General features: G+C 43.5%; 1 protein-coding gene across 9 annotated transcripts in view; it reads right to left on the bottom strand.

The window, feature by feature from the left end:
• The window catches only part of ABI1 (abl interactor 1), a 120,370-nt gene that overhangs the window by 28,553 nt on the left and 75,522 nt on the right, over positions 1-16,295 (bottom strand). For all 9 annotated transcript variants that reach the window (XM_073334294.1, XM_073334295.1, XM_073334297.1 and 6 more), the window contains exon 3: positions 4,407-4,583. In XM_073334294.1, the coding sequence (XP_073190395.1) occupies positions 4,407-4,583 (177 nt within the window). The remainder of the gene's footprint in view (positions 1-4,406; positions 4,584-16,295) is intronic.

Genomic DNA, 16,295 nt, shown 5'->3' on the forward strand with positions numbered 1-16,295 from the left:
CAATAGCTGCTGATCTCATGGGCCCAGAGGGAGGAATACACAGCAGAGTCCTTCCTCAGGCGCCTCCATACATGTTCCTGCTTTTGCTTCTTTCCTTCTGCATGATGATCCACTCCCTATTCCCAGGGTAAGACTCAAAAAGTGTGGTCCAGCTGTGTTGAGAAACTTTAGTCCCATTAGGGAAGGGCACACATAGGAACAAATGCTTTGGGAGAGAGGAGTATTTGAGTAGTTATAGGTTTCAGAGTAACAGCCGTGTTAGTCTGTATTCGCAAAAAGAAAAGGAGTACTTGTGGCACCTTAGAGACTAACCAATTTATTAGAGCATAAGCTTTCGTGAGCTACAGCTCACTTCCTCAGATGCATATCGTGGAAACTGCAGCAGGCTTTATATATACACACAGAGAATATGAAATAATACCTATTCCCACCCCACTGTCCTGCTGGTAATAGCTTATCTAAAGTGATCATCAGGTGGGCCATTTCCAGCACAAATCCAGGTTTTCTCACCCTCCACCCCCCCACACAAATTCACTCTCCTGCTGGTGATAGCCCATCCAAAGTGACAACTCTTTACACAATGTGCATGACTATCAAGTTGGGCTATTTCCTGCACAAATCCAGGTTCTCTCACATCCCCCCACCCCCATACACACACAAACTGAGTGGTCAGTTTGGATGAGCTATTACCAGCAGGAGAGTGAGTTTGTGTGTGTATGGGGGTGGGGGGGGATGTGAGAAAACCTGGATTTGTGCAGGAAATAGCCCAACTTGATTGTCATGCACATTGTGTAAAGAGTTGTCACTTTGGATGGGCTATCACCAGCAGGAGAGTGAATTTGTGTGTGGGGGGTGGAGGGTGAGAAAACCTGGATTTGTGCTGGAAATGGCCCACCTGATGATCACTTTAGATAAGCTATTACCAGCAGGACAGTGGGGTGGGAATAGGTATTGTTTCATATTCTCTGTGTATATATAAAGCCTGCTGCAGTTTCCACGATATGCATCTGAGGAAGTGAGCTGTAGCTCACGAAAGCTTATGCTCTAATAAATTGGTTAGTCTCTAAGGTGCCACAAGTACTCCTTTTCTTTTTGAGTAGTTATAGTGAGCTGTAGCTCACAAAAGCTCATGCTCAAATAAATTGGTTAGTCTCTAAGGTGCCACAAGTACTCCTTTTCTTTTTGCGAGTACCAGCTTTGTTTCTTTTATTCTAATTGAATAAATGAGAGTCAATTTGAATTTACGTTTATCAGACAAAACAGTTCTGGTATTGCCCATTGCTATACACTTTTGAAATAATTTTAAAGGCATTTAAATATATTTAATATTATTCTCACACAGACATTATAAATCAGAACTGTACAGGGTATGGTTCCACATTTATTCTGGTGGCCTTTCCCTCATGTTTTTCTTACCACCTCCCCCATTTTGTCCCTTCCTCCACCAAAACAAAATGAAGTCTCACATACAGGGATAACGTAGCCCCTATTAAAGGATGTTGTTGCACTGTTTGAACATTAGTTTATAATTACGTTGTTTGTAAATATTATGCCCCATTTTATTGAGGAAAAAGAGATAATGTATGAACAGGACAAAGTACACAGCTGGTCAATCTGCGGGTGAGCTGGGATTAGAACTACAATTTCCGGTTTTGTCAGGAAACCAGGCTACCTCCAAGGCCCTAGACAGTTTCCATCAATACTTTAACTTGGGTGAATCTGTGGTCAAGAGCATAGGGTTGGCAGCAATAAAGTCTGATATCTTCTTTATCCACATATTAGGTATGCTGAAGAATTTGCAGTGCAACTTTCTCCATTCCTGCCACTAACCATGTCAGCCCCAATTTGACAGAGCCACCCTGGTTAGGTTTGAGACATAGCTTGAGCTCCCAACACAGAGCCTTTCTAGTTTTCAAAAGTAAATAAATAATTAACCATGTCAAATATCAATGGCCAACTCCCGCTGACTGGGAACTGATCTGAGGCTGTCAATTCAATTTCAAATAGGAATCTGAACTGGGACCCAGAAGTGGAAAGTATTTTGCACTGAGCCATCTAAGAACGAAGGCAGAACAAGCAACCTCCTTTACAGCTACAGTCAGTACCACATCCTAGGAGACAGTGTGACATACCAGTTAGGTGTGTATGATTAATAGCCATCTCTCTGGGTGACGTACATACAGCTACTGGGTTGAGGTCTATGTTTATGGAGTGGAAGGCTGTGGATGCCATTTCCAGTAGCAGGTGTGTAAGGTTTACCTTGCAATTATGGTATTTGCATAATGAATCCATGTGGTAGAGACAAGGGCATCATCTTTTCACATAGCCATTGTCGCATCACCTATAGCAGAGCTGATAGCATGGCAGTAGGGCAATCACACAGTGAACAAACAAAAAGTAAGATATTGTTAACTACAAATCAAGGCCACTAAACTTCAGGTTTCCAGTAAAGTCAATTTTCTATAATGAGGTTAATTAGTTGGCAGATGGCAAAAGCTACCATTGAAACTTGTATAGAATTGCAAAGAGCCTTTTAGAAAAAAGGCATTTGCCCAGTTAACAGAAGATCATCAGTTCCAAAGGGCAGGCTATTTTTTTTCCCCTAACTAAAGTTGAACACATTACTAAAATAGACATGCCAAAATAAAAGTGTACAAATTGGAGAAAGCTGATATTACTATGTAACAGTACTGGGGTCTATTAATCAAACATTTACTTTATGAGGCTCCAGGACACACACCTCTCAGTAATCCAGCAGCTGAAGCGGCCAATTGATTAGTCTATTTTATGGTTTTCTAGATAGACTATCACTCTAGTATCTAAACGGTGAGCCGACAGCTGGCATTGGAAACATGGATTCTGACACTTCTCCATGGACTCGAGCTACCTTCTCTCACAAGCAAGGGGCCTAAATGAAAAGTGACCAACTTCTATGAGGACAAATGGATTCCTTTGCATGGTTGCTCTTATGTTCCAACTCTGTACAACGTTTCATCTGCTTTGCATCGTACCAATATAAAGTAGCCCTAAGCCCAGTGGATCTGGCTCACAGGGTACGTCTACGTTGCAATTGGACACCAATGGCTGGCCTGTGCCAACTCTCAGGGCCTGTTAAATTGTGGTGTAGATGTTCAGACTTAGGTTGCAGCCCAAGCTCTTGGACCCTCCCACCTTACAGGGTCCTACAACCCGGGCTCCAGCCCAAGCCTACATGGCAATCCAACAGCTCTTAGCCAGAGCCCTGCAAACCCGAGTCAGCTGGCATGGGTCAGCTCACAGGTTTTTAATTGCAGTGTAGACATCCCCTCAGAGCTTCTCTGCTGTGTAGTGAGATCCTCAAGCACTTCAGAGCCCCCCAACAGCTCCTGTGCCAGGAGGCTGTTGACAGCTGTCACAGGTTAAAGCAGCCTTCTACACTGTGCTTAATCGCTGCTAAGCAACCCCAGGATCACTGAAATGCCAAGGACACTTTGGCACCTCCTCATTTCCCTCCATCGTGATGACTGCGTCTCTGCCACAAACAAGGATTTAGTCCTTAGAGCTGAGCACTACAGAAAGGCACTTCAAGATTGATGCAGCTGCTTTCCTGACTAGCACACTCAAATCCTTATTTGGATACATGGTCCTGAATAAAAGCTTTTTAAGGTAAGTCAGGGAAAGACTACAATTAACTGAATGTACTATCATGTCAGCTAAGGAAAAATAAAGCCTGCTATTACCAGACAAGCAAAGACTCCCAGATGACAAAAGGTACCATGTTGATTAGTCTTACCTAACTCTCCTGTGGCTATCTGTTGTGCCCAAAAAAGTTGAGTTTGGTCAAGGCACTTATATACATGGAGGAAGATTTCCAAATGAAAAGCAAAGTGCCAACTCCAACTGATTTTTTCAATGGGCAGAGGGGGCGCCCTTCGTGCCTTTAAAAAACCTCTCCCTAATGAAATCTCCAGCCATCAAGTTTGCCCTTTACCTAAACTCTAGTTTAAATTTAAAAAAATTTAAAAAAGGAAAAAAAAGATAAAGGAAAAAAGGTGGGAGTGTAGGAGAAGAAAGGGATAAAAAGGGCTTTTGCAGCACTTTTTTAAACTAAGGAATGTTTTTAATAATAAGTCAGTCACGTCCCTTTTTCTGACGAGTCATTAGTGCAATTGCATTGTTATGAAATATCTATTATCAGAATCCTGAGCCATTGTTTCCTGGTTTGTGGTTACTTCAGGCAGTCACAAGTTTATAGCAGAAATTGCTCAAGACCTCAACATAAAAATCTCACTTTGTGCCTATGATGCTTCTGGGTAAGTTTTTATCAACCCCTCACGGCAGCACCACACACTAAGTATTTTAACTGCAACTAAAATTCCTGCCGCATTCAGTTCAAATAAGTCTTCAATATTTATATGGATTCTCACCTTTACTCCATGGCCAACATCATCCAGCACGGTATAGTCAATAGGTTTTCGAATGTACCTTACAGGACGCTCCATGTTGGCTGGCGCTATAATTTTATGAGTTCTTGATGTGTTCTTATTGGTTGTCAAAATACCTATCTCTCTGCGAGCCACTTTCTCTTTATGGATGTCCACAGTCTAAATTTAAAACAGAAAAGGATGTTTTATTTAAAAAACGTGCTGAAACATTCAAGTCAAACTCAATTAAACAATCTGAATTATCAAATTAATAGCACTTAAAACAAACTACTTTATTACACCTCACTAAAATAAGGAAAAACGTTTGCAAAAAAATGTAGAGTAATAAACAAGATCCTTGCTCTAAAAATAAAATTATACTCAGTGAAATAACAATGCAGTTCCAAGTAAGAATAGTAGTAATAAAGTGATCTATTTACAAATATTTGATTTTCAAACACACTTTACAGATATTACTGGATTAACAATCCTCAACACCCTCATAATTTACATTAGTGATCAATTATTCTATTTTTACAGATTAGAAACTACGACAAAGATTAAGTGACTTGCCCCAAGCCACAGAGGATAATGTCAGACCAGGTCAGTGGCTCACAGGCCCATAAATAAACTGTTACAGAAGGGTGAGGGCCAATTTTATATCAAAATCACCAACACTGAAAGGATAAAATTCTACTGAGCCTTGGAAATACTCTCAAGCCACCCACTTACTACACCAGAAAGACTGTTTCCTTGCCTCTAACATTTTAGCTTCCTTCTGTGCCTGCTCCAAATTTTGTCTTTACCAAAGAAAATGGATCCAAAGCTTAATACTGTTTATTTTATACCTTAAATAGGGCATCGATCTCTACTCAGAATGGAGATTTGGTTTGGTGGATCCAATCCCTGGAATTAACTTCTAAGGGGGAAAAAAGGGTTACACCTGTACTGTGCTCCACCAATTTAGAGGGCAAGGATCAAAGAAGCAGAGGCCGTACAGACTAGGGGACCCTGATCCTATAATTTGAAGGAGCAAACTAATTTTGATGCATAAAACAAGCCTCTCTGCACATAAATTGGACATTGTTTAACTCCTAGCTGAGGGAGCCAAATTAAAAGGCCAAGGATATAGAGCAACAATCAGAACCCAGGAAAGCGAGAGTGAGTGAAAGAGAGCATGATGATCCTTTGCTGTTTCCAGAGACTGATCCAGACATCTGCCCCAATCAAAACCAGTATTGTCCTGCATACACTTTGTTTAGTAAAGGAAACAAGCACCCAGATGAATCATAGAATTAGTTTGTATTCAAACACAATATTTCACCATCTAATCATGCCCAACACGTAAGTACCCAGGAGGTCAACAGCTCCTAAGAAAACATGGGTACATTTATACTGCAAAACAAAAAACACACCTCCCCCACAGCAGTGTGTCAGAGCCTAGGTCCGTTCACTCAGGATTGTGCTACAGGGCTAAAAATAGCAGTGTAGACATTCCTGCTTGGGCTCGGAAACCCTCCCCCCATTGCCAGGTTTCAGAGCACAGACTTTTTTATTAATTATTATTATTAATATTGCATACTTACCTTAACTCTTTGCTGACTATGCATACAGAGGTGATTTTCAAATGCTTGCAGTAGAACAGATTTAGTCAACTGTATTATAGTAAAAAGAAAAGGAGTACTTGTGACACCTTGGAGACTAACAAATTTATTTGAGCATAAGGTGCCACAAGTACTCCTTTTCTTTTTGCGAATTCAGACTAACACGGCTGCTACTCTGAAACCTGTATTATAGTATATACTTTTAAATCATCTTGAGCTCTTTGGAGTTAAAGTAGAAGGAATCAAAAACCTTTCACAGCAGTTTCTATACCCTATTAAAAATCGCAAACTAGGACACAAGGTAAGTGGAGGAGGAACTTAAAAGCAGCAAAATCTAGCTGGCTGTTTTCACAGCCTCAGATTGAACAACAGATGGTTTGCAACATTCTGTGACATTCTTTTACTTTAGAAAACACGGAAAATTGAATTTGAAGACATTGGTTGAGATTTTCAAAGCAATGCAGGAGATTTAGCCACATATCTTCCAATTAAACAGAAGATGTGGCTACATCCCCTGCACTGCATGTAAAATATTGAGTGAGATGTTTACACTCTGACATAAATCCTCAATAGTCACCAAGTCTAAGTTAAGGCAACATTCTGAGCTAGGCACTTTAGACATATGCAGGCCTTACCTATTAAAATCAGCTACAGCATCCACACACATGCTCTAGCAGCCAATTTTACAAGATGAAAGGCAAAGAGCAGTAGCTCAATAAGGCTAGGTCTTCTCGAGAAATGCTATAGCTGCACAAAACTGTAGTGTAGACACTCACTACAACAATAGGAGGAGTGCTCCCGCCACTGTAGTTAATCCACCTCCAGGTCTGTGATGCTAGAAGACCAGGTGCCAGCTCATGCCAAGGCCCCTAGGCCTCACTGAACCCTGACAAGTAGCCTGGCTCACCTATGTGTCAGCATTGTTGGGAAAAGCCTACCAACAGTAAAGTGATGTGGTACATAATAAATATGTAGAGGCCAACTCATCTACTGCTAAATGCAGACCAGTGATTTGTAAAATTGGACATCACTAGCATTAGAATAAAGCAACAGAGAATTAGAGCTGTACTGTAAGCAATACAGTTAGACACACAAGTTGAAAGCATACCAGTGATATAATGGTAGCTTATTGCTTAGTCACAGGCAATGTCTTCACTACAAGAAAAGTTGGACTCATTTTGTTTTGTTTTACAGCAGGATAACTGTGCATAGCTATCCTATTGTAAAATGGAGACAAGGTAGCATCATATCACGAGATAGCTAGGTGACATCAACACTGTACCCACACCAGTGGTTAGCCTCACCTAGTCTACCTTGCAGTAATATTACAAAAAGAAAAGGAGTACTTGGGGCACCTTAGAGACTAACCAATTTGAGCATAAGCTTTCGTGAGCTACAGCTCACTTCATCGGATGCTGTAGCTCACGAAAGCTTATGCTCAAATAAATTGGTTAGTCTCTAAGGTGCCCCAAGTACTCCTTTTCTTTTTGTGAATACAGACTAACACGGCTGTTACTCTGAAACCAGTAATATTACAATAACTCCTCTCCACTTGGGTTTTGCAGCAGGATAGCTAATGTGCATTAGTTATCCAGCAGTAACACTTTTTTAAGCAGTGAAGACAAAACCTCAGAAAGTAAAACGGTAAAGAACATAATTGGCTTAATGCCAACGAACATCAGGAAACTGTCAACAAAGCTTTAAGTAGTTTTAAAAAGGTCAGTGGATAGTTGCCCCTTTAATATCTGGCTGTGTTAGACTGTCACATTCTTCCAGGCTATCACATACTTGATATGAAGTTGAAGTTTAAGAGATTATTTCTCAGAAGTGGGGTAGATGCCAGTCCCAGTATAATAATAATACAATCAGCCTATTTTTTTTCCCCCTTGTACTGCAGAACGTAAAGCATGGACGGAGCTGTAAAATATTCACAGACCAACCCCGCCCAAGGTCATGGAGAACGATGAATGAAAATGTAGTGTCTTTGTATAAATCATCCTAGAAAGTGACCATTACTTTTAAGCTTTAAGTGTTTTAAGCTAAAGATGGCTCCAACCACCACCTTAATTCCGCCCCAATGTATCCATGTCCACCCCCTATGCTTGTGAGCCTACACCAATTGCTACAAGGAAGAACATTTAATACAGAGAAGACGACTTAACGGAGATGTACTTGCTGGTGTACAGCAAGTAAAATTACCCCTAGCAAATAAACTCATGAACGTGCGTGCTGGTATATTTAAACTGACCTTAATGTTGGGTTGATTAAAAGAAAGTGAAGCTACATAGAATACCAAAAGGCAGTTACTTAGTACAAATCAAGATTTGTACTAAGTAACTGCCTTTTAGGTGTCTATGTGCTAAGTGAACTGGAACTCCTGAGTCGCTATGCAGAGTAGCTAATTCACAGGCTTCCGACCCTCAATATTAATGCAAAATTAGCGAATAAAGGAGTGCCCTCAACCTGAGGGAAAAGAGAGGAGGAAAGAGCGCCTCATATTGCTCAACAGAAACCTTTCCAGGAGTTTTTACATGCTCTGAAAAGGGTGTCCTGGCCAGTCCTCAACGGTAAGAATGGTGGCTGCAATGTGAACCCTAGTAAGGCATGAGGGAGGGAAAGAAAAAGTGAATGAGGGGGGCTGAAGGAGAAAGCAAAATCAGTGAATCCTCAGGACTCTAGCAGGAAGAAGGGTTTTCAATTACTACCTGTGCACTATCCATTCCTGGGGAAGAAGGGAGGAAAATAACTCAAGTTACATAAACCCATGAGAGCACATTTACAAAAACATAGGTGTTTGATCAAACACATTCTCTAATAGTGTTCTCTCTCTAGAGAGAGGAAATTGCCCTAAACACCACCACCACAAAAAAGATAAAATAGATACATTAAACTGAAAAAAAAAAACCCTAAAATAGTGCTGCTGCTGTTTGTGTAATTTTATTTTGACAGCTTCTTGAGTCACTTCACACAGCAATTCCCAGACCTTTAGCATGATATTCACATCACAAACTTGCTCTTTTAAGACAAATGTCTTTGCAGCTGTAAGAGCTACATAGAAGTAACATTACATTTGGGCCCTTGATTCATACAGACATGGAAATTCAGGGCTAAAACTCCATGCTGATACTTCAGCTATACCTCAAAAACACAACTATTTCAGAGAAAAAGAGTGGATGAAGGAGAGAGAAAACAGAAGGGGGAGTGGGTGGGGGGGCGGGGAGAAGAGAAGAAGCCAGGATTCTAGAGTCTTTTTGGCTTTTGTGAGTAAGTCAGAGAGACAGACACCCTTTAAAAATATATTTTTTATATATCAGTTTGTGGCCGAATAAAAGTTTGGGATGGGTTTGAATTATTAAAAGCACAATTATATTAATGTTCGTACAGAGCTTTGGATCGTTAAAGCACTACTTACATGCTAAGCATCGTTCTGCAGGTATGAGAATTACTAGATCAGAATGGACTGTGTGTGAACAGATGTTTAGGCACAAGGGGAAGTTCTTAGGAGTTACAGAGGAAAAAAAGTGTTGCCTCTTGTGTAACAGATTTCTAACCTTTTCCCCCTCTTCAGTGTGTCTGGAGTGACTAAATCATACTTAATGGATTGGTCACTTGTGGAATTTTTATACCCGTTTTCCACATCAAAGTTGGTGTTTTATTCCCTGAACAATTCCAACACTTTAAAAGTCACAGGAATAGATAAACGCTAGTGTTGTAAACGGATACGGTAGCACTATTCTAAGCTGAAGCCTCACAGTACGCTGCACAAACTATAGAACAGGTTACAAACAACACGGCACTGCTGTGGCAGTACAGCACACAGGAAAACCCTGAGGAGGATAGGTCATAAGTCACAGGGATCCTTACCAAGAGACCACCACAACTGCTATTATAAAGCTCCACTATTAAGGCTAGTACAAGGCTTTAAAATATTTGTTATTGATCTGAAGGAAAGAGCACAGAAATGGAAGTCAAGAACTTCTGATTCTGACTCTGGCCTGACCACTGACTCATTGTGTAGCCTTATGAAAAGTCATTTCGTGGAGAAGTCTCAGCTACCCCATGTAAAAGGGAGATAGCACACTTTCCAATCTATTTCAAAGGGGAGCCAAGGGGATGAATTAGTTAATGCATGTACAATGTTTTAAATAAAAACAACAAGGAGTCTGAAAGCTTATGCCCAAATAAATCTGTTAGATTTTAAGGTGCCACCGGACTCCTTGTTGTTTGTGGATACAGACTAACAAAGCTACCCCGATACTAGACACATATTTTAAATGTGTACAGATCTATGTATGTGCACAGTATTACTGAGATCCATTCTACTTTCAATCTGAACAGCTGAGATCCTTGTTAGTAAAGTCATTCAGTATATGTGGGGGGCAAAGAGAGGAATGGGCATTTTATTCATTTTATATTTGAGGGTGGGGTGAGAAATTCTCCTCAAATAAAGTTGTTTTACTGCTCAAGTAGAGAAACAGGAAGTATTTGAACAAAAAAACCCCAACTTTCTAAACCAAGTTGTTTGGAACATAGTTTGACAATACCAGATCAGAACATTGGTCCATCAAATCTGATATCCTGTTCCCATAGTCTCCTGTACCTGATGCTGCAGAGAAATGGGAGAGGGAAATGAATCCCAGATTGAATTTAGGTGTGCAAGGCAGCACATGGAGGACTGAGTGGAATTCCTTCCTGTCCCACCAGGAAGATCAGCTTGAGCCTGGAACAGAGGTGGGCGAACTATGGCCCGCGGGCCACATCCGATCCGTGGGACCGTCCTGCCCAGTCCCTGAGCTCCTGGCCTGGGAAGCTAGTCCCCAGCCCTTCCCCTGCTGTCCCCCCCTCCCCCGCAGCAACGCCGCCGCACAGGCAGCTCTCTGGGCAGCGGGCCTGCGCGCTCATGCAGGGCAGCATGTCTGGCTCCGGCGCAGCTCCCAGACATGCTGCTCTTAGAGGCATGGTAAGGGGGCAGGGGGGTTGGCAGTGGTTGGGGGGGGAGGGGCCAGGGAACAGGGGGCGGTTGGATAGGGCATAGGTTCTTGAGGGAGGGTGCCAGTCAGGGGATAGGGGTCCGGAAGTGGGAGTGGGTGGATAGGGGGCAGGGGCCAGCCTGTTTGGGGAGGCACAGCCTTCCCTACCTGGCCCTCCATACAGTTTCATACCCTGATGTGGCCCTTGGGCCAAAAAGTTTGCCCAGCCCTGGCCTAGAAGTAAAGGGCTTTGACTACCCTCATTGTCATTGTTAATGTACAATAAACGGTCAAACATTATCCAGACTCCTCTTTTAAAACTGATCCACTGTTTTTATTTCATTTCAATTGCTCATGGCAGTGAAACACATGAGTAACTAATATTTTGCATTATAAATTAATTAGTGGTTCTAAGCTCACTGCCCACCAATTTCAACATGTTCCCTTGGTCCAGAGGCAAAGGGGCAGGGATTCAAGTAGAGGCAAACAACCAGCTTTCACTATACCCTTCACTCTTAAATACCTTAATCAAATCCCCTCACAATCCCTATTTCCAAGCTAAATAATCCTAGCTGTTTGCAATCTCTTCTGCATAACTCCCACCATAACACCAAGCATTTTCACTTTCCAACCAAAGAATCACACATATTAGCCAGAGGCTGATAACACCATTCTCTGTCTCCCAAACTTTTGTATCAGAGAGGTTCAGGGTGAATAACCTGGTGAGACCACCAGCTTCCAATCCCCAGCTACTGGAATATGCTACTACCCTCCAGTCTTCTGCAAGGCCAAGAGGAAGTCTGTTATTCTTCTCTCCTCAACCCCTGGCTACTGCTGCTAGGAAGAATTCTATTCTCTACCCTTCTCCCCAGTCTCCATTTTTTGATATTCTCCTTTCCAGTGATTAGCTTGAGTTTCCACTGCTTCCCATAGACTTCTTTCACTCTGGAGAAAGCTAACGCTTGGATTTCACTGCCAGGGCCGGCTCAAGGATTTTTGCCACCCAAGCAAAAAATTTTTTGGCTGCCCCCGCTTTTTTTTTTCATGCCCCCTTACCCCCAGCTCCGCCCCAACTCCCAACCCCTTCCCCAAATCCCCAGCCCCGCCTCCTCCCCCGGGCACAGAATCATAGAATATCAGGGTTGGAAGGGACCCCAGAAGGTCATCTAGTCCAACCCCCTGCTCAAAGCAGGACCAATCCCCAATTAAATAATCCCAGCCAGGGCTTTGTCAAGCCTGACCTTAAAAACTTCTAAGGAAGGAGATTCTACCACCTCCCTAGGTAACGCATTCCAGTGTTTCACCACCCTCCTAGTGAAGAAGTTTTCCCTAATATCCAACCTAAACCTCCCCCACTGCAACTTGAGACCATTACTCCTTGTCCTGTCCTCTTCTACCGCTGAGAATAGTCTAGAACCATCCTCTCTGGAACCACCTCTCAGGTAGTTGAAAGCAGCTATCAAATCCCCCCTCATTCTTCTCTTCTGCAGGCTAAACAATCCCAGTTCCCTCAGCCTCTCCTCATAAGTCATGTGTTCCAGACCCCTAATCATTTTTGTTGCCCTTCGCTGGACTCTCTCCAATTTATCCACATCCTTCTTGTAGTGTGGGGCCCAAAACTGGACACAGTACTCCAGATGAGGCCTCACCAATGTCGAATAGAGGGGAACGATCACATCCCTCGATCTGCTCGCTATGCCCCTACTTATACATCCCAAAATGCCATTGGTCTTCTTGGCAACAAGGGCACACTGCCGACTCATATCCAGCTTCTCGTCCACTGTCACCCCAGGTCCTTTTCCGCAGAACTGCTGCCTAGCCATTCGGTCCCTAGTCTGTAGCGGTGCATTGGGTTGTTCCGTCGTAAGTGCAGGACCCTGCACTTATCCTTATTGAACCTCATCAGATTTCTTTTGGCCCAATCCTCCAATTTGTCTAGGTCCCTCTGTATCCTATCCCTGCCCTCCAGCGTATCTACCACTCCTCCTAGTTTAGTATCATCCACAAAGCAGGACCAATCCCCAATTTTTGCCCCAGATCCCTAAATGGCCCCCTCAAGGATTGAACTCAACCCTGGGTTTAGCAGGCCAGTGCTTAAACCACTGAGCTATTCCCCCCCCCAATTAACTCCCCAATGCATGCTGCATTCCCCCGCCGCATTGCTTCCTGCAGCTTCCCCCCCACCCCCACAACTACCCACCCTCGCTCACCTCCGCTCCACCTACTGCCCCAACACAACGCCGCTCCACTTCTCCCCTCTCTGGCGAGGGAGAGGCAGCGCATTCAGGGGAGCAGGTGGAGTGGAGGTGAGCGAGGGTGGGGGGAGCGCAGGAAGTAATGGTGGGAGGGCCCCCAGAGGAACTGCTCCCCATCCCAGCTCGCCTCCACTCCACCACCGCCACCTCCCCTGAGCGCACCACTGCTCGGCTTCTCCTCCCTCCCTCCCAGTCTTGCTGCGCGAGCCTGGGAGGGAGGGAGGGGGAAGAAGCAGAGTGGCGGCAGTGCGCTCAGGGGAGCGGGTGGAGGTGGAGTGGAGGCGAGCTGGGGTGGCGGGTGCACATTTCTAGGGGTGGCCTGGCCGGCACCGGAATGCCGCCCCTAGAAATGTCCCGCCCCAAGCACCTGCTTGTTTTGCTGGTGCCTAGAGCCGGCCCCGTTCACTGCTGCACACAGAGTCCCATGCAGCAGCAGTGAAATGTAGCCTCATTAGCTCCACTATGGTTTTGTTTGGAAAATATATAGGCAACGGCAGAAGCACAGCAGTTGCCCATCTGCAGGCTTAGGACAGACACTGTTGCAGTGTTTTCTTCCTAAGTCTGCAGATAGGCACCTTCATAACAATAAAAGGAGAGAAACACAATTGTTAAAATAGATCCTAAACATTAATGAATTTCTGCAAACCTTCCCCCCTCAAATCAGAGGCAAGTAATTGAATATATTACATTTTCAAACCCTCTGTCGTATATGTATTGCTAGAGACCAGAGCTGTTTGCATCTACTAAAAAGGCAGCATACCTTCTCATAACCTTTGAAGTCAAGTGGTTCTGAAGTGCTTCATAAAAACAATGAGTTCCATATTTACATAATGGCAGTTGTATTTGCTTCAGTAATCACAGGCTCTAAAACCAGCAGCTCACACGCTTCCCTATTCACTGGGTTTGAGATTTTGAAAGCCAACCTGGGGATCTGGCCACACAGTTGCCACTGAAACAACCAGGAATAGGAAAGTGTGCTTATGTGAAAAATTCCTTTCTTGGAGCAATAAGAGCCACAGAACCATTACAACTGGTACTTCAGCCTGCTTGCAGGTTGGGGGCAGAACCAAACTTCCCAGTGATAGGCAGCAAGCAGGAAAATGACCACCTTTTGAAATTATCTCCAGTTGAGACAAATTGTATGGCCAGGATAATTCAATTCTACTTTTCTAAATTAGAAATCTGTTAAGACACTTGGAGGAAAATGCACAAGTTCTATTGCAGAGGATATGGACTTCCTCCTAATGAAACAAACCCAAATCTTTGGAGGTCAGTTTCCATTTCTATTCTCAATGATCCACTTATCCACTGTGGAGACCGTAGTCCTTGACGAAAGTAAATTTTCAAGTGAGCACAAATATGTTTTCCCAATTCTACATTGTGCTATGGTTCACAGATCTGTTACAATGGGATTTTCACAGCAGTATGCCTCCAGGGTGGAAACCAGGCTCATCCTTTAAATATGAATGCCCAAAATGAGGTGTATATATATCCTCCATTCTCCCCTGGGCACTACAACATGGAGAAGACCTCTGCCAAGAAAATTGCATTACCTAAATATTTGATAAGCAATATGTAGATTTGGTGAATTTTTTATATTGTTGACCATGTGTCTGCCTCAGACAGGAGGCATAACTTCCCTCCCTTTAACTGTCAGTGCTCCTAAGGACTGGGACTTTCATGAGTAACCAAATAAGAATATTTCTTCAATTTATTTTGGTGAATGAATGCTATGATTATTTGTCTGAATTCAATGTACAATAGTGGGTCCCGGAGAAAGCTCCCAGCTTTGAAAAAACCAAACTCCTCTGACCGGGGATGGTAGCCATTAGGAGGTCTACTTTAGCAGACAGGAAGAATAAGGACACCTCCAGCAGGGGATCAAAACTGGACAGTGCTGTAAGCAGCAGAATGGGGTTCCAAGGTTGGGCTCTATGACCTTGTGCAGCAACAATACACATTGTTTCCCTAAAGGAAGCATTTAATATTGGGATTTGTACAAACCTTTGGTTGAATATGCTGATAATGTTATACAGTAACTCCTCACTTAACGTTGTAGTTATGTTCCTGAAAAATGCAACTAAGCGAAACTATGTCAAGCTAATCCAATTTCCCCATAAGAATTAATGTAAACAGGGGGGGGGTTAGGTTCCAGGGAATTTTTTTTTGGCCAGACAAAAGGCATTATATACATTTTAAACAAGCAATTTAAATACAGGTATAAGTTTTGAAACAATTTAATACTACAATCATTGTTGAGTACAAAGCTTGGTTGAGGTGGTGGAGTCAGAGAGTGGAAGATGGTGGATTGTCCGGCTGCTCCTCTTGCTGAACTTTCTGAACTCGAAAAAACAAACCTAGAGATTGTTTTTCCTCCCCCCAGTAAATTTCTTTATAGGAAGTCATTAGATGACCAGTTCCCCTAATCACTTTGCAGCTGCATTCCGTCAGGATCACCACCACTCAGGATTTGCAAGCCAGCCTTAACCTGCCTCTTCTCTCCCCCCGCCACCTCTGCCCCCAGACCATGTGGATCAGTGCCTTTCCCCTACTCCCCCGGCCTCCTGCCCATGCAATCAGCTGGTTTGCAGCATTCAGGAGGCAGGGGAGGGAGGGGGAGCAGGAGCCTGCACACCTTGTCCTCGCTCCTCCCCCTCCCTCCTGAATGCTGCAAACCAGCTGATTGCCACAGGCAGGGGGAAGGTGCTGACCCTTGGGGTCTGCCAATGGGCAGGAGGCCCTGGGGCGGGGTGAGCAGGGGAGCTGATATGGGGGCTGTCAACTGTGGACAAAACAGGCAGCCAAACGACCTTACAGGGGAGCATTACACAACTTTAAACTGAGCATGTTCGGTAATGGAGCAGGGATGTAAGATCAAAACAACGTGAAGCGAGAGTACGGTAAGTGGAGAGTTACTGTACAGCAGAAACTTGAAAATTTTGGTCAAACACTCCCAATGAGGCTCTCCTGGAGGAAATTCAAGGCTATGTTTCACTTGTTCAATATGTTACGATGGACTTTGCACCAGCCCATGTAATATGTTCTACTGGATGACTTTTTAGG

Source organism: Lepidochelys kempii, chromosome 2, assembly GCF_965140265.1.
Source record: "Lepidochelys kempii isolate rLepKem1 chromosome 2, rLepKem1.hap2, whole genome shotgun sequence".
NCBI lineage: Eukaryota > Metazoa > Chordata > Testudines > Cheloniidae > Lepidochelys > Lepidochelys kempii.